This window comes from Ctenocephalides felis, unplaced genomic scaffold (genome assembly GCF_003426905.1).
Source record: "Ctenocephalides felis isolate EL2017-DRISC unplaced genomic scaffold, ASM342690v1 CF-g0.4_SCAFFOLD_01492, whole genome shotgun sequence".
Classification (NCBI taxonomy): domain Eukaryota; kingdom Metazoa; phylum Arthropoda; class Insecta; order Siphonaptera; family Pulicidae; genus Ctenocephalides; species Ctenocephalides felis.
In genome coordinates, this window is record NW_020537646.1 from 11,090,069 (window position 1) to 11,108,391 (window position 18,323).

An 18,323-nucleotide genomic window follows, 5' to 3' on the forward strand; every position below is an offset into this window, starting at 1 on the left:
TTTTTTATAAAAATTATTCGATTATTTATTATTTTCTTATGATTACAATTCTTGGACGTTAAGTGTAACTACATATTATAATATATGCGTTAACTTTAAATAAGAGTAATGTATTTTCAGAAATTAGCACACAAGTCCACCTTCTCCGCCACCTCCTCCAATCATGTCCAAAATATCTTGCAATGTCAATTTACTTAAAACTGGGTTTAAGATTTGTTTGGCAATAGTATCTACACCAGTGGAAATATTTTGTTGATTTTCAACTAATAAATCAGGGAGAACGTCATTCAAAATTGCGTTGATCATTTCGCTGAGGTCTGGGTTGTTCATTAAACCATCGATTTGGAACTAAAAATAGATATTCAATATTTAGAAAAAACTATTTTTGGTAAAATAATTTGTTAGAAAAATGTTCTAATATTTACGTTCATTGCTCCAACAGAAAGCAAAAGTTTCACTTCAGCTAATTCCAGATATGTAAGATCTTTCAAACGTAATTTAATATGACCTGCAGCTGTGATCTGGTCTAATTGGACATCGAAGGTTCCTTTACCACTAATTGGTACGAGATTGACTAATTTTCCAACAATATCATACAGACCTATTGACAAAAAATTAAATTTTATGAATATAAATATAAAATGTTAATGAATATTAGATTTCTGAAAATTTTTGGTACCTGTGGCTTTGATTTGTTCAATTGTTACATTGTAGTCAACCTTCAGCAAAACCAAATTTAATTTAAGGGAAGTAAAGTTGAAGCTTGATAATCCAGAAAATGCAAATTGTCAAGACCTCCATTTACGCTGTAAAAAATATTAGTTTTAACGACATAAGTGAAAATTTAATTTTATTGCTAAAATAAATAAATTGTTTATATAATACAAATAAAAGTAACATACTCTGAGACCTGAGTTAACATAAAATATTGTTTCAGGAAAATGGTTAATTTGAATTTGAAGTCAACTAACTACTTTATATGTCGTATATATATGTACAAAAACACACCATACACATACACACAACTGTGTGTATGTGTGTTTTAACACCTGTATAAACCTGTGTGCTCGAATAAAAATAGCTATTTCTGGTGAATGCTACGGAAGCATAAATCATCATTAAGTGTTCATAAAAGAAAGAAATATGTTTCTTAATTATAGCAATTAGTATGGCAATCAATATTATCTTATGATAAATAGCATATCTTTTTTTATTGATGATAATCGATATACTAGCATGCGTAAAGAAATAAATTTTAGGGTCAGTATTTTACATTTTATTAAAGTTTTAAATATTTGATATTTTTAATATGAAAATGCAAATTAAAATAAAATATAGGTAGAATATATAACCTACGTTGCAAGATCTGGAATTTCAAAATTGGTGTCCAAATGCTCAGCGTCCAAAGGGTCCAAAACTTTTCCTCCGGTCAGCTCACCGCCTTCTCTCAAAATTTTTCGCAAGCATTCCACAATAGCTAAAATTTTGTCTTCAAGTGCTCCTCTTTGAAGACCACGAAGTTTTGAATAAGCTACCACTAATAAAAAATAATAAAATACATATATTGAACTATATATTTTTTCAAAATAATTTTAATTTAAACAATCCATAATACTTACAAGAACTGACATCGCGATTTAAAGAAACTCGTCCAGCTGAAGCAGCTACGGCTAAGAAGCCGAGAATGATGATTGCCAATTTCATTTTCTTTATGAAAAATATTACTGATACATAATTTATGAATAATATTTTATAATGTTTATCTTTAAACACAACTTTAAATACAAGTAATAGTAATATTACATCAAAATTTATTTTATTAATTTGTAAATGGCTGCTTCTTTATCACGTGGACCAACTTGTTATAAAATGAATGCACTGATTTTTAAAAGTCTAAGTACTAATTTGATGATTGGTTTAAATATCCATTAAAAAAATAATAAGACTATGGCATTATAAAATAATAATATTGATGAAAAAATTTTAAAATTATATATATATAATTAATTTTCTCATTAATTACTCACCTTGATTCAAATACACTTATCAACCCACTAACCGAACATCTGATATTTCCCATCAATTTATAAGTTTTTATAACAATGATTTAGATTACTGAGATAAAATATTCTGTATCGTATCAAAAATAATAAATAAAATCATTGAAGATAACAGTTTTTTACTATGGCAATTTAAGTAATCGAATTCCAGATTTATGATAATTGAACGATAGCATTATTTACAAATCAAAAATTAAATTTCGTCCTAAGATAAGTTAGAATTTTGTACGAGTTTGCGTAAACGAGATTGAAAGAATGTTTTGCAATTTTTAATTTATTATTTTAATTTATTATCATCACGTTTACGATTATTGACAGATTTCCTATTTAATATTGTTGAAACCAAAATAAAAGACTAAATTATAGTCATTAATGCTAAAATATAGTGCCTTGTTGTAATTGATATATTGGTCAAATTACCTAATATTCCTTAAACTGTTTATTTTTAATAATTGAGAAAAGTTATGAAATATTATTAGAAATTGAATAAAAAATTTCACCATGAAAATAAGAAGTTATGTTAAATTAAACATACATGAATGTTGTTTTAAAATAGATTTGTGATACAAAGACGATGAGCATTTCTTAGTTGTAAGTTTAAATAACTGAAATTGAAAATAAAATGCATTTTAATATATGTTAAAAATTTAATATTTATTTTTATGCATTGAAGTTAGTTTTTCTCCTTCAATGACTTCAATATTTTTATATTCTCTTAAGATGACTAGTGACAAATTGTATGATATTGCAATCTTACCAAATATACGTTACATCTACTAATTTTTTAAAGAAGTATTCAAATATATTAATTCAAATTATTAATACATCATATTGAAAGATTTTTAATTTAGAAAAAAATTAATAGGCTTAAAAAATATTCTAATTAAAAAATCAGAAGAAGCAATTGAATCGTAATAAATTATTTAACACAAAAAGCATATGTATATATTATAAAATATTTATTGCAGTCAATAAAAATAGATACATAGTAGCTGATCATAAATTATTAATTGAAAATTTAATAATTTTTTATTTGTTATTTAAATTAGCATTCGAGTCCGCCCTCACCTCCAGCTCCACCGATCATGTCCAAAATTTCTTGAAGAGTGAATTGGCTCAAAATTGGATTGATAAGATCCTTTGCAGCTGAGTCTACGGTATTGGAAATTAATTCTTGGTTTTCTTTGATCAATTCTGGTAAAGTTTCGTTTAAGAAAGCGTTGATTTCACTTGTGAGTTCTGGGTCGTTCATTATTCCATCGATAGCGAACTAAAATATAAAATTTAGGAAATATAAGAGATCCGCAAACTTTATAGTTGAAGCTACTACATAAATAACTTTATGTTTACCTTCATATCTCCAACAGTGAGCAAAAGTTTTAATTCTGCTAATTCAACGTATGTAAGATTTTTCAAACGCAATTTGATATGTCCGGATGCTGTGATTTGGTTTAATTGAATATCGAAAGGTCCTTTTCCGAATAATGGGTCAGCTGCAACCAAGTTTGCAATGAGGTCGTACAAACCTAAAAAAATAATAAAAAAAACATAATATATAAATGAATGTCTAATACCTTAATTAGTCATAATACTCCGTTTTGAACAAATATGCCATAAAAATGTATGAAAATAATATATTTGTCTATAATTACTAGAAGCAACTTTGTTATACATTGTCTAATCTATTCCTGAGAGGGTAAATCTTCTAGGAGTTTGATGAAACTTCTCATGGTGATAAGTTGACAGTCAAACCAAACCGCATAAAGTATTATAGTCTAAACCACTGCTCATAGGCCTATAATATTTTATGGGGTTTGGTTTGACTATCAACTCTATCACCATGCGAAGTTTCATCAAAATCCCAGAAGAGTAAACTTGAGGGTTTCCTTGTTAGTATGTAGTACGTTCATGCATCTTTTGTGCAATCGTTTTATTTTGATGAGAAATAGTTTATACGCATTATCAAAATTACACCTTAAATATTCCACTTACAAATTATACGTAATGAATATATATTTAATATAATTTACTAACCTTTAGCTTTAATGTGATCGATGGTGAGACTGTAATCTACTTTCATTAAAATAATGTTAATTTTCAAGCTTGTGAGATTGAAGCTTGAAAGTCCATCTACATGTAGGTTGTCAAGGGCGCCTTCAACACTGAAAAAATGGTTTAACATCAAAAACATCATTTTAATTCTAAAATGTATTATTAACACGTTAATCGACACATTAATATTAAAAAAAATCACGATGGCCACGGCTACATTATTAGATAAATTAGTTAAAAATGTATCAAAGAAACTTGATGTATGAAAGAAATTTTTTTTACTAAAATTTCTGAAAAGCACTATTTTTTATGTTAAACACTCACACATATGGTTTAACATCAAATATATTATTTTTATTCTAAAATGTACATTAATACGTTAATCGACACATTAATATTTAGAACATTTTTCATAATGACCACAGCAACTTTATTAGATAAATTAGTTAAAAATGTATCAAAGAAATTTTTTTTACCAAAATTTCTGGAAAGCACTATTTTTTATGTAACACACACACATATAGACTTACATGGCTCTATATTAAAACTTCTATTAGCTTTAAATCACGTATGTCAGAAATATTTATCTGACATGGTCTATGTAGAGAACTTCTTAGTGTCAGACACATATGAGTGGCATTAACGTATTTATTTTAATTTTACCTTATTTAAAAAACAATTGCAATCATTTGGCTAATAAAAATGTTTTTATATTCTACCTAAATTAACTGCTCAAAATTAAATTACCAAATTTTTCTATTATTGATTGAGTTTTAACTTACCTAAGTTGTTCTGGGATTGTGACATTAACATCCACATGCTCGGAATCCAAAGGATCCAAAATTTTTCCTCCGGTGAGTTCTCCACCTTCGCGTAAGATTTTGCGAAGACAATCGACGAGAGCAAATACTTGATCTTCGAGGGCTCCTCTATTAAGACCTCGCAATTTTGTGTATTTTACCACTAAAATATAATAGAATTATTATTTTCTAGTCAATATATAAAAAAATAAAAAGGCTATTGGGTACAATAGCTTGCTTGTTTGTTTTTCCCCTTTTTTTTCAATACTGGTTACACAGTCATAATTCTTAATGCAACTACTCGCTTAACATTAAATACTTTGATAACTTGAAAAGTAATAATTTTACAAAAAAATTCAAGATATTTGCATCAAAGACTTATCGCAGTAATACGTAGAAGATAGTAGATACTGTAAATTCTTCTTTCTTTTATTTAATTTCGGGTTTATTACTGTTAATAACATTTATAATTCATAATATATCAGTTTAATAGGAAATTCCACATAAATTTAGTAATATTATTTCAAATTATAAATAAAGTTACACTTACATGCATCGATTTTATGATCCTGATAGGCTGCTGCGAATACAGCTAAGAAGCCGAGGAGAAACACTGCGGTTTTCATTTTCTAAAAAAAAATTGTATCAATAATCAAATTAATTTTATTTTCAAATAATTTTACTTTCGGGCACAACGTTAAAATATTATCACAACTAGATGAAAATATTGCCCTGGGATTTACTTGTAATAAAAAATTATGTCACAAACTAGAATAGAACAACTATTGGGATGCCTTTTAGTAATATTCTTGCTAGTGAATAATAGTATATATAGAATACAAATATTGATTAATTTTTATTAAAAACTTGATAAATTTGTAAAAGGTTAACGTTCTTTAATTTTTTATAAACTGTCGTTAATATGATTTAGCATTAAGTAAATTTGTATTTAATATTTCTGGGTCCAAATTCTCATCTCACCTGATTTTGTTTACACTCTTTGGATCACTAAAAGTATATGGATCTTTTGCATCTTCCAAGCTCTTTATAAGTACCTGAAAAACTTATAATTGTGACGAATAAGATAAAATTACGGATTATCAGATAAAGGATTAAAAATAAAATGGATTAAAAATGATTGATTCAGATAAAGTCTTTCTTAAAATACTAATAATGCCATCATAGATAGCTTTGTATTTCTTATTGTATCAACAGATTTATGATAATTTGTAAATTTTTTTTATCAATTGGTTATCGTATTGCATAATAGTTTACCGAGAGAATTAATAACGTAAAATTAGGAAGTTGCATTGCATTTGATAAATAATACTTAAAAAATACGCAAAAAAGAAGAAAACTTTCGATCAGGCCCAGAATTATCTATTTATAAAACTATTTTTTTTATTTGATTGATTTTAGATGAATCTCTAAGGAGTTATGATGGTCACCGCCAAAACCGTTTTTTGAAACAGGGTCAACAAGAACAGCTACAACTTTGAGAATATTTAATTTTTTTTCTGAAATTTTTGTTACTTCAAGTTAAAACATTGTATAATAATACCGTATCAATATTTTTGTAAAAAAATATCGTTTAATAACAAACAAAAAATACTGAAAATTCTCATTCTTTCGTGCCTCCAAGTACCCCTAACCCCTTAAATAATTATATGCAAATAATCTGTACGCATCGAATGCCAATGCAGATGCAGCACAATTTATGTACTTTATACATTCTAAGTGCTTTTTCATAATAGATTAAAGTCAATTAAAATCAGTTTTTATTTTTAAAAAAATTAATCCACATTTAACACCTTTAAGCATATAAATAAATTATAAATAAATGCTCATTCAATACATAAAATAATCTCCATTTGTACGAAAACCACAATTTGTACTACATTTTCAAGACTACATACAGGGTTCTAGTTTACCTTTATTTTTGTTATTAATATTTTATTATCGATAAAAAAAATTATTAATAATGATGATGAGAAAAATTATCAAAACCATAACACAAGACATGTCGATGAGATCAGAAAATATTTTCGGCCAATGTCAAATTTTATCTCAACCCTACTTGTAACACAAAGGTTACCTTTCATTGTTTTACTTCTATCAGGTGATGACCAAAACTGATAAAATAGATAAATAGAGTTTGACGTGTGCAACACTCGATATTCAGATACGCATTTTGAAGCCAGGTGGACGAATTTAATTTTGCTATTGCGATAAGTAGAAATAATAATACTGAATACTGACAATTGAAGTGTTTATTGAATAGATATTTTTACAAATCTTAGCAAATTTTCCTTGTAATAAATATTATTCAGCCAGAGGCAAATATGTGGTACTTTCCGAATAGTGAATAAACAAATTATATAGTTGATAAAATTTCCATTACTAACAAAATGATAAATGATAGGTACAAAATGATAAATAGTTGGAAATTATTACTATGTACAATAGGGTGGTCCTTAATATGGACATTCTCGAATTTTCTTGCTCCCAAAGGCTCAAATGGTTCCAAAATGATAAAAAACAATTCTCTTAAAGTTTTAGCTCTTAATATTGTTTTTTTAGATAGTGCGCAATTCAATCAAAGTTTTGTATGGAAATAGCATGAAAAATTTTTCAAAAATTTTAAAAATGTCTTTAGATATAATTTAGCAAAAAAATTGTCGCTAAGTTATACATAAAATTTTTTTTTTTTAATTTTCAAATTTTTTTTCATACAAAGTTTGATTAAATTGCGCACTATTTAAAAGTTAATATTAAGAGCTAAAACTTTCAGAGAATTGCTTTTATCAATTTGGAACCAATTGAGCATTTGGGAGCAAGGAAATTCGAAAATGTCCATATTAAGGACCACCCTAATGTACAAATATGGTCATTTGTATTAATTAGTATTATTGAACTGTGCTTTAGAAATAACACAAAATTATATTGCAGAAAATGTACATATAATTTGACAATATTTTTTAAAAAAAAATTATTTTTATTATATATATTTCAAAAATATTATTTATATTTTTTTATATTTTCTGATTCCACATTGCATAACAAATTTATTTTGTAAAGCTCTAGAAACCTCTTACACCAAATATATAATATTGGCTATGTAATTCTTGATAACTTATGAATTATATTTATGCAAAATAATTAATATTTCTCTGCAGAAAGATAAGATCGTAATCAAATTCAATATAAATTTGAAGCTAATTTTATTATAGCGATAACTATCACAGAATCAAATCAAAGTCCAATTTAAAAAGTTAAGTAAATCTCCAATATGAAGACATCTAAATTATCTTGAGCCATATGTCAAATTACGTCGTTTTTAAAATCCTCCTCCGAGCAAATTTAATAAATCCTGGAGGCTCATATCTGCCAAAAACGGATTTATCAGACCTTTTGCAAGTTTTTCGATTTCTTTCGAAAGTTCGACTTTATGTTTCTCAACTACTTGTGGCAAGGCATCATTTATAAGTGCGTTTATCATGTCACCAAGAACTGGATTTCCCATCAATCCTTCCACATCGAACTGAAATATGTTATCAATATGAATAGTTGTATATAATTATAAACATTACCTATATATGAAAAACTTGATTATGCCGATAAATATTATTAAGAGAATATGAGGATCAAACGTCTTATTCAAACATTTTCTCGGCAAGTAACAAAAGGATCTAATTTACGAATATGCCTGACCCACCTTCATGCTTCCTATAGAAGGCACCAGATTGAATTCGGATATTTCAAGGGTGGATAAACCTTTCAACCATAGTTTGACATGTCCAGCAGCGTTTATATCACGTAACATGATATCAAAGGAGCCTTTGCCAAACAACTTAGCCAAATCTGCCAACTTGCCTTCAATGTCGTATAGACCTAAAAAACAATCAATAGGAAACATGAGACTAAGCTATGTAATTAGTAAATTAAATTATTTGATATTTGATAGAATTGTTACTCATCGCGATGTAATCAATTAGTAAATAGAATATGTATTCCAAATTCTTCTACATGATTCATTTTTACTACAGATAGATTTTAATTTATTTTCGCACACAATTAAACACAATTAATATATGCTGAAAATTCAATTCGTATGAGATACATGTTCTACAGCGAATTAAAATAGTTAATTAGCCTACTATGCAATATATGAAATTTATCTGAAGATTGAATATCTTGCAGAAAAATTAAAAAATTGTACACCTTGAGTCAAGAGTACACATATCAATACTGTAATATGGAATCTTTCTATCTAGATCTTTCTGATAGCCTTTGATTTGTACAAGTTTTTTTTAAATATGTGTGGATAATTATTTTAAATTATTATTTATGATGAATTTAGAAAAATTGTCCTAAGTGTTCAATTTATTTTTCAAAGTACTTTAGATTACTAGTCAGTTACGAATCTGTTATTATTGTCTTGTTTTTGTTTCATTTCAAAAGAGGATGTGTTTGACGAACCAAGTTTATCATATTAAATAAATATAATAAACTTTACGAATATATATATATATATATATATATATATTATTTGAATATTATAATAATATTACCCTTTGCCATGAGATGGTCAAAAGTGATATTGAAAGTAGCTTTCATGAAGAGCACATTCACTTTTATGTGATTTATATTGAAACTAGATAAACCATCAACTGTTACGTTGGCAAGAGCTCCGTTTAGCCTAAAAGAAAAAAATAATATATAAAGGATCTTAAGATTTGAAATATATTTTTTTATCTTACTTGGCAATGTTTGGTAGTTCAATGTCAGCATCAACATTTTCAAGGAACCATGGGTCCATAATTTCGCCATTAGTCAAATTACCACCTTTTCTTAAAGTTTTTCTCAGATCTTCAGCAGCTGCTAATAGTTTATTTTCTAATGCCCCTCTGCTCTCGAGTGATTTTAAATCATTAAAACCTATTAAAGTAAAACATAATTAATTATTTTATATTGAATGCATGAATTATTATTTTTTCTGATTAATTTATAAAATCTTTGTTATAAATGAAATCTGAGAGCGATATGTTTTTCGCTGTGCATATTGATCATGATTGAATAGTTGATATTTTTAAGGATTTGTGAATATTTTTTAATTACTTAAGTTCTAGTTTAAAATGTTGAGATCCAATTCTTAAAATTACTTCATACTAACTTGACTCAAAACTTTCATCCAATGAGATCGTGTTTGAAGACACGACCGCGACCAAAAAGCCAATTGTTAAGAGAACGATTTTCATTTTTCCACCTGGACTAGATTATGATCGACAGATGAAATGCTTCTGAAAAAAATATTAGTACTTACTTTTAGTTTTAAATAATATTAGATTTCACTTTTTTTCAAAACCAATAATTTTTAAAACAACTAAATATCAAATAATCTTCTAGATATACTAATAATAAATGAATATTTATAGTTACTACTTTACTAAAATTGTTTTTTTTTGTCTAAAAATGTTATTGCATATAATTACACTCTATTAAGGAAATACCATTTACTTAAAAATACTCATCTTTGCGACTCGACTTTATTAATATTTTTGCAAATAAGTTTGCAAATATAATTAATAATGTAATTAAAAGTATGTATGATAACAAAAATATGTTTGTCTCAATTTACATTCTTGATACTATATCCATTAAATTTCTGCATACATATAAAGTTTTAACAAATTAGATGACTTAATATTTATAACATATAGAATTAATTTAAAATATTAATTTTTTCACTATTAAACCATGTTAAAACTACTTTGAAACTTATATTAAATTTTATGACAATCAGAAAAACATTTTTAATATAAAATTTCTTACCTTGTTTAAGCACTTTCTCAACAATGCTAAAGCACTATAACTGCAGAAATTGCATTTAGGTGCAATTTATATCATTTATTTGAAAAAAGTTTTCATTTGAATATATTCTTATCTTTTGAATTAGTTTGATACTTATTAATTTATTGCCGTAATAATAATATAGTCAAGTACCAGTAGCACTTAATGCACGTGACATTTATATATATATATATATATATATATATATATATATATATATATGTACAGGAGAACTATGTTCTGTTAGTTTCATAAATTTTAAAATAGTTGAGATTATCAGGTGAAAAATCATAAAACAATTTTCTGCATATTATTAAAACCAGATTAAACTTTTAACACTGTATTGGTTATTTCTTCACATGATATTGTAAAAAGACAAAAAATATGGTAATATGAAATATTTATAATTATATAATGATTTATTTGTATATGAATTATTTTCAAAAATTATTTTTAATTTAAATGAATGAGACACCAATTTTCCCTATATTCTTATATTGAAGTATATTACATGTTGCTTTTATCGATTCAGATATTTAATATAATAGTAAGAACAACACACTTGATATCTCTTAAGTTAATATAAATATGTAGTACATACTTTAGATTAAAAATAAATTTATTTACGCAAATTGCAACTCACAAATTCAATAATAAATAAATGCAAATCTAACTATTGAAAATACATCATTTTTTAAACAGTTCAGTGTCAAGTTGTGATAATTGTATTTTCTATTATTATATTTTGATCAATAATTATTGATTTAATAATGCTACAGAATTAATTTAAATGGTTCCTGAAATCCTTCAGAGGCGTTCAATACAGGTGTCTCGAATAGATAGGAAATCCTATTGTTTGCATAATGATGTCCTGTGTTATCTTAACGCCAGAGGGATGTTGCAGAACCCTTATTCAAAGGTTTAGCAGGGTTCGTCGTAGGGTTTATTTCCAACTTCGTTTATGATCAAATGTATGTATACCTAACTAATTTCTGTTCTGAGAATTAATGTTATCTGACCGCTCAGAACTTCCAGCGTTGCGTTATAGAGAATTATCAGCTTTAATTTGTGAGATATTTATGAAATAGTTTCCATAAATAATGGATTAATCTTTAGAAATAACATGCTGATAAAAAATTATCAGTGAGGAATTGGAGTTTTATGAAATTAATTAAAATTGATCACTATTGATGAAAATTGAAACATTTAGTAATGTTATATGTAATAATTGAGAATTAATTTTTTAACTTGAAAATTTAATACGTAGTAACCATGAAAGGAATTAGCGTTAATTACCCTGAATTTATTTTGTTAAAACCAAATGCAAACTAGTGGAGTGTATGGCATCGTGCCTTAAGGCAAATTGCTAGAACTTCCCGTACCGTAACAAAATGTTCGAGGAATTTTGAATGTTCTCAAATAGAGTATTATAAATAAATATTGTAACATTGTCTAATATTTATAAGAATTATATAAACTGAATTGCAAAGTCGAAATTATTTGTTTAAAGTATATTAGAACTATAGTCAAAATTAAAAAGAAAATCTGAATTATTTTCGATATACAAAAAAAAATTTTTTCGAAAAAAAATAGTTGAAATAATTTTTTTTTCCAAAATCAATTATTTTGTTAAGACAAACAGAAAGTTTTTTGAATCATTTAAATCGGACGCTTAGTTCTCTCAAAAACTGCCATTTTTTACACATTTAGCTCCGTATTTTTGAAATGGCTGGGCCTGCCTTTGCCAAAAACTAATAAACTCTAATCCCAATCATTACTAATTGAATGTTTTTTAGAATATTCAAATCGGATGCTCCGTTCTCTCAAAAACTCGATTTCTATTTTCTGCACTCTTTGCTCTTTATCTCCGTAACTGCTGAACCTGCCTTTGCCACAAACTAATCAGCACATCTCCCTATCAATAGGAATCGAATGTTTTTTGAACCATTCAAATCGGTTGATCCGTGCGCCCGAAAACGTGACTGGAAATTTGTATCCATACATACATACACACACACACACACAAATCCATTTTTTCTGAGGTATGCCAAAATGTTTAGAAACCTTCAAAACGTTGAGAAATGTAAAAATGTTAAATTTCTATTTTTGGCCCATTACAATAACTTACCCTAAGGGAAATTAAAAATACATTTTTGCATTTGTAGATTTTATTGCTATTATACCATATTTTCTATATTTTCATAAGTGTTTGATTTATTAATTTGTTTTATAATAAGATGAAATATGTAATATAAAATTATTTAAAAAATGCTAAAATATGCACAATTTTCAACGAGCCCCGTGTTTCCATTACCAATGTAGTTTAGCGCCAGTTGACTTTGCAGAATTTTAATCGCTCGCGTTACCATTTTAACGGCTCTAATAATTCGAGAACGTCGAGTGGCCATATTTTGTTCACATCATACATTAAACTGGAAAGGAAATTAATTCCATCATTATTATTCGTTGAAAATTCCGCGCGCACTCACAATGCAACTATAAATCTTTGCGGCCGTAACGAATGTTTCATTAAATTCAATCCTCGTCTCCACCCATCTTCGAACGTCCCTCAACTCGAAAAGTACCTACATTGCTCCCATATATCTTTCAACTAGCACTTTCTGAAGGTAAGGACTATTACTCACTGGATCAACGACACAATCGATGAAAATTTGATATTTAAGATCTCGAAAAACGATCATAATTTGCTCCAGAACCACTCAAATATAATAGACCTATTTACAGTGACCGATATCGAAGGTATTGTAGAAAAAGTAAAAAAAAAAAATAATAATAAAGTGAAAGGTTAAATAATATAAATTTTCTAAATGTTAACACTTTCTTATGTTTCCAATATTTTTAGTACATTTTATTCAATGCAAAATATGTTCCTTAAATTTGCACCTTTGCTTTCTTTGGAATTTACTCCACCTGAACCTGAACATAGTTTCTCAGACATCTTTAAAAAATTGGTATGCTTGTTTTTTTGCAAACTTCTTGTTGTTTGTAATATTCAATCAGCAAAAGTTTAAAAGAAATGGTAAACGATATGTTATATTTTATTTATATAACTACTGTTTTATTATTTTCTTGTTTTATGTTTAAAATTAATCTCTATGTTTTATAAAATGTGATTAAATCTCATTAAAAAAGATGAAGATCTTATTATTTTGTTCAATAATGCAATATCTTTAAAAAATGGCAGCGTATGAAACAATTAATTGAATTGTAACAATTTTATGTGACAGATAATTTAGACACTATTATACTAATGGCGAAATGTGAATGTGTGCTTAAATTTAAAGTTTGATTGGTTATGTTCCAACTAAAATATCGTGGTTTTTCTTCTCTAGGTTACTAAATTTTCAATAATATTTCAAATTTTTATAATTTGTTTCCAATTAGTTGCTCGTGTGCAAGTGCCTACATTTTCCTATGAACCCTCTTATAAAGGGAGGTACGCGGAATATACTGTTTTCCAATGATGTTCTATTTTCGAGCGGCTATGATGAATTGCTTGTTTATATACCAACACCTCCAATGGATATACAAACATTTCAATAAAAGCATTTCTAGAAGTTAATAACGCTCTTTGTTGTCATAAATATTTCGTTTTACTCATAAAACCGTTGTAGACTTATCATTTAATATACTAAAACATGCTTGTAACAATTAGCAAATAAAATAGAAACAATTCACTACAATAGATCAATTCGTATCTTTGAATGGAAAAGTTTTCCAAACTTGAGAGCACGCATTACATAGAAATAGTTTTTCAAAAACGAATAAGCATCTTTTATCCCCAATAAAACACGGCTGATCAAATAAAGTTTTTTTAATAAAAAAAATATTGCGACCGTTTTATACATTCACATCACAGCTGAGAAGTAAAGACGGATAGCACGCATTGTCTCGCATTGATACCGCAATACATAAAATCGAAATAAGCAAAGAGATATATCCCACTCTTTCGTACAGTTGCGCAAAAAATATGCAAAGAGCGACCCTCATTCCTCCCTTATGATATCGTGGGGAACGGGATAGGTTAACGGCGAGGGTAACATAACAACGGCCGCTATCATTTGTGCTGGGCACAAGGTGAAAAAGAATAGTCGATATTAAATAGGTATATAATGGAACGAAATGTTTCCAATATCATTTATGGGCCGATTATGCCATATAACTAGTGGGGTGTATGGCATCGTGCCTTAAGGCAAATTGCTGGAACTTCCCGTACAGAACGAAATGTTCGAGGAATACTGAATGTTTTCAAATAGATTATTATAAATATTGTAACATTGTCTAATATTTATAAGAATTATATAAACTGAATTGCAAAGTTAAAATTATTTGTTTAGGTTATATTAGAACTTTAGTCAGAATAAAAATAAAATCTGAATTATTTTCGATATACAAAAAAAAAACTAAAAAAAAAATTATATAAATTTTTTTTCCAAAATCAATTATTTTGTTAGGTTATTTGAGGGGGTTCAAAAGTTATTTGAATCATTTAAATCGGACGCTTAGTTCTCTCAAACACTGCCATTTTTTACATATTTAGCTCCATATCTTCGAAATGGCTGGCCTGTCTTTGCCAAAAACTAATAAACACTTCTCCCAATTATTACTAATTGAATGTTTTTTAGATCATTCAAATCGAATACTCCGTTCTCTCAAAAAGACGATTTCTATTTTCTGCACTCTCTGCTCCGTATCTCCAAAACGGCTGGACCTGCCTTTGCCAAAAACTAATCAGCTTTTTTCCCTATCAATAGGAATCGAATGTTCAAATCGGTTGATCCGTTCGCCCAAAAACGTGACTGGAAATTTGTATCCATACATACATACACACACACACACACATCCATTTTTTTTTAAGTATGCCAATACGTTCAGAAACCTTCAAAACGTCGAGAAATGTAAAAATTTTCAATTTCGATTTTCGGCCCATTACAATAACTTACCCTACGGGAAGTTAATAAATGAATGTTATGGCAAGGCTATGTTATCTCTCTGTTTTCATACAAAATGCTACAAAACACTGTCAAAATGTCATGTTTTTGCTGTGTGATCACCAAAAAAAAATAACTTGTCTGTATTAGGTATGGGACATATGTTTTCCAATGTATTTTTTACCGCTAAAGACAAAACTTAAGTCAACATTGGTCAATCTGAAAAAAATTGAGGAAAATAAAAAAAATGAATCCTTCCAATCTAGATATTTTAATGATTGGTCATTGAAAATCTTATAATTTCTGTCGTTTTCTTGCCATTTTCTCCATGAATGACTTGTGTGCCAGATTTTTACAACTCTTTTAATCTTTTTTGAAAGATATAACTGCAAGTACGTTTGCAGATACCGCCAATGGGAGTAAATTAATGCTGCCAGCTGCAGAAAGATGGTCAACAGAAATAAAAAAGGGTTGCAGAGATTTGTTTAACAAGCATTTAAGGAAGAAAGGACCAAATAATGATAGAAATTTCAAGTTTTTAATTATCATGTAGTGAAATTTCTAGTTGGGATATTTAGTTCATTTTTTAATTTTTTTTCTGCATCTTGCACTTTGATCTTCAATTTTGACTTTAGATTCGTTTTCAACGGTAAAAAATACATTGAAAAACATATGAGAAGCACCTAATGCAGATTTATTTTATTTTGTGGACCTATGTTAGTAGACCATCATCCTCAAATTTTATATTACTAACAAATCATTGAAATTAAAAGACTTATCACGATATAATAGTGATTAGTAATCATTGTTTTCTTTTCAGCAATTCCAGTTATCGAGATGTCGGTATGGGCACCCCTAGTGTTTAGCCGTGCTGCTCTCCAGGCGCAAGCGCCCTACCCGAGCGCTCGTGCGCGTTTTTCGGCGTGTATGCGTGAACCGAACAAACCGACATCTACACCACAGCGCCGGCTCTCCGGTTTGGTAGTGAGTCCGCGCTTTCATGCTGGTTGACAACGAACACTCCGGACCGATCTTAGTTCGTCGCACGCTTTCCCTTTGTCTTCGACGAGCGAAAAACTCCGACGAAAAGTCACGCGCGCGGACGCAAACTTTGCGTTCACGAAAGTGTTGTTGTGTTGAACCTGTGACACACTACCGCTTTGATGCCGCGGCACATTTGAATACTGTGGATACAGGTTAGTAACACACCGCTTTTCTTCTATCCTGGCCGCCAAAATCGTATACGTTCCTATATGTGTATACATGTATATATTATTTTTCTGTTACGCGAATCGCGGCTGTTCGCATGGTGTTATTGATCGACCAATAGCAAAACCCGCTACCGCCGCCGGTCGCCGATCAAGGACAGAAAATATAAACGCGCGGGAGAGAAAAGAAAAGACCTCGTTTTTCGCAGTGATGAGGACGAAACGAGGCAAGAAAGCGTCATCCACACGCGCCGCTCCGTGCGGAAAATGTGACGCAGGGCCCTAGGGGAGGGATCACGACTCCCCGAGGCGCGTAGCGCGTAAGGGCTTACAGCTGACATAAACAATACGTGGATTGTGATAAGCAAAATATTTAATAGGATTTGTTTGCGAAATCGCAAAAAGGCACGCGGTGCTATAAAGTGCTCTTATGAAAAACAACTTTTATATGACGGCAAAACGCGTTATACCCGTTTTTAATCCACATCTTTACTTTTTTGAAAATTAGTAATGAAACATCAAACAGCTGACTGCTATTTGCACACGAAACAATACAACAGTAATACTTTCACGCATATTATAGTTTAAGCAGATTCAAAATGTGATACCAATTTCATAATTTGTCTGTTTACTATCGAGCGAGTAAGGTATTAAATTCAACACACACAATACATGTACAAGTTAATTAAATGCCAGTATAGAAAATTAAATAACTACTTCAATTTAATATCAGCATTAACATCATATCATGGACAAGTTTTTTTGATCATAAAAAGTAGTAGTTGTTCTTGCTCCAAGTACCGGTCAAATCGACTGTTTGCAAACGTTTTGTATAACACATTTTTAAATGTTATACTACTGATATTATCACGCTCTATGATAGAATTCTAAGAAACATTGCGCATATAATATTTTTTTCACGCTTTACTTTTAGTACTTTTCTGCTTTTTCAAAAGAAGTTCTGTGGCTACCCAAGTAAAAACTACCCAAGTAATAATACTCTATATAAAAATCGTAATTTTTTTCTTTATTTTTCAAGATTTTATTTATTTCATTTAATTTTTTACATACATAATTCCTTTCACATATATAATCATGTATAACTATTCTGGGATATAAATAAACTTAAATTGGGAATAACAAAAATTATACTTATAAATAATTTTCTAATCTTGGTAAAAATGATCACCAAAAAACCATATGATAATAAGCTTTTTACATAGATAAATGCAAAAATAGTCAATAGACTAACATATATATTGTAAAAATAGTAAAAAAGGTAGTTTTAGCATCATCATATTTGATGCATTTTTATCTTATTAATGAGGATGGTATTGTAAAAACGTCAATAATACCTCTAATAATTTGATCTTTGCTTATTCTTATGAAAATAGACATGTT

General features: G+C 28.4%; 3 protein-coding genes across 4 annotated transcripts in view; all 3 read right to left on the reverse strand.

The window, feature by feature from the left end:
* Nucleotides 1-2,068, reverse strand: part of LOC113371593 — a 32,255-nt gene extending 30,187 nt beyond the window's left edge. Inside the window, exons 1-3 of one of the 2 annotated variants that reach the window (XM_026612227.1) lie at nt 2,028-2,068; nt 1,620-1,707; nt 1,357-1,537 (exon numbers count right to left, since the gene is read on the reverse strand). In XM_026612227.1, coding sequence (XP_026468012.1) covers nt 1,357-1,537; nt 1,620-1,704 — 266 coding nt within the window. In that variant the 5' untranslated portion in view covers nt 1,705-1,707; nt 2,028-2,068. Of the gene's footprint in view, nt 1-1,356; nt 1,538-1,619; nt 1,725-2,027 lie in introns of both variants that reach the window. The other variant, XM_026612228.1, reaches the window with a different exon arrangement.
* A 951-nt stretch (nt 2,069-3,019) lies between these two features.
* On the reverse strand, nt 3,020-5,957 carry LOC113371594. Its single transcript, XM_026612229.1, has 6 exons — nt 5,894-5,957; nt 5,463-5,541; nt 4,895-5,075; nt 4,095-4,222; nt 3,411-3,586; nt 3,020-3,330 (listed from the first exon to the last, which is right to left on the reverse strand). The coding sequence occupies exons 2-6, from the start codon at nt 5,536-5,538 to the stop codon at nt 3,106-3,108; spliced, it is 786 nt and encodes a 261-aa protein (XP_026468014.1). The 5' UTR covers nt 5,539-5,541; nt 5,894-5,957; the 3' UTR covers nt 3,020-3,105.
* Nucleotides 5,958-8,177: 2,220 nt separating this feature from the next.
* On the reverse strand, nt 8,178-10,212 carry LOC113371595. The gene is made up of 5 exons (XM_026612230.1): nt 10,086-10,212; nt 9,673-9,850; nt 9,484-9,611; nt 8,628-8,803; nt 8,178-8,453 (listed from the first exon to the last, which is right to left on the reverse strand). The coding sequence occupies exons 1-5, from the start codon at nt 10,168-10,170 to the stop codon at nt 8,250-8,252; spliced, it is 771 nt and encodes a 256-aa protein (XP_026468015.1). The 5' UTR covers nt 10,171-10,212; the 3' UTR covers nt 8,178-8,249.
* Between the last annotated feature and the right edge of the window lie 8,111 nt (nt 10,213-18,323).

What these genes read in the sequence shown, in the direction of transcription:
- LOC113371594 (XM_026612229.1), bottom strand. Translation starts at nt 5,538, where the DNA reads ATGAAAACCGCAGTGTTTCTCCTCGGCTTCTTAGCTGTATTCGCAGCA. An exon ending in GGATCATAAAATCGATGCAT is followed by an intron (nt 5,076 to 5,462) that starts GTAAGTGTAACT and finishes ATTATATTTTAG; the next exon opens with TGGTAAAATACACAAAATTG. An exon ending in TCACTGTTGGAGATATGAAG is followed by an intron (nt 3,331 to 3,410) that starts GTAAACATAAAG and finishes TTTATATTTTAG; the next exon opens with TTCGCTATCGATGGAATAAT.
- LOC113371595 (XM_026612230.1), bottom strand. Translation starts at nt 10,170, where the DNA reads ATGAAAATCGTTCTCTTAACAATTGGCTTTTTGGTCGCGGTCGTGTCT. An exon ending in GGATGAAAGTTTTGAGTCAA is followed by an intron (nt 9,851 to 10,085) that starts GTTAGTATGAAG and finishes TTACTTTAATAG; the next exon opens with GTTTTAATGATTTAAAATCA. An exon ending in TGACCATCTCATGGCAAAGG is followed by an intron (nt 8,804 to 9,483) that starts GTAATATTATTA and finishes ATTGTTTTTTAG; the next exon opens with GTCTATACGACATTGAAGGC.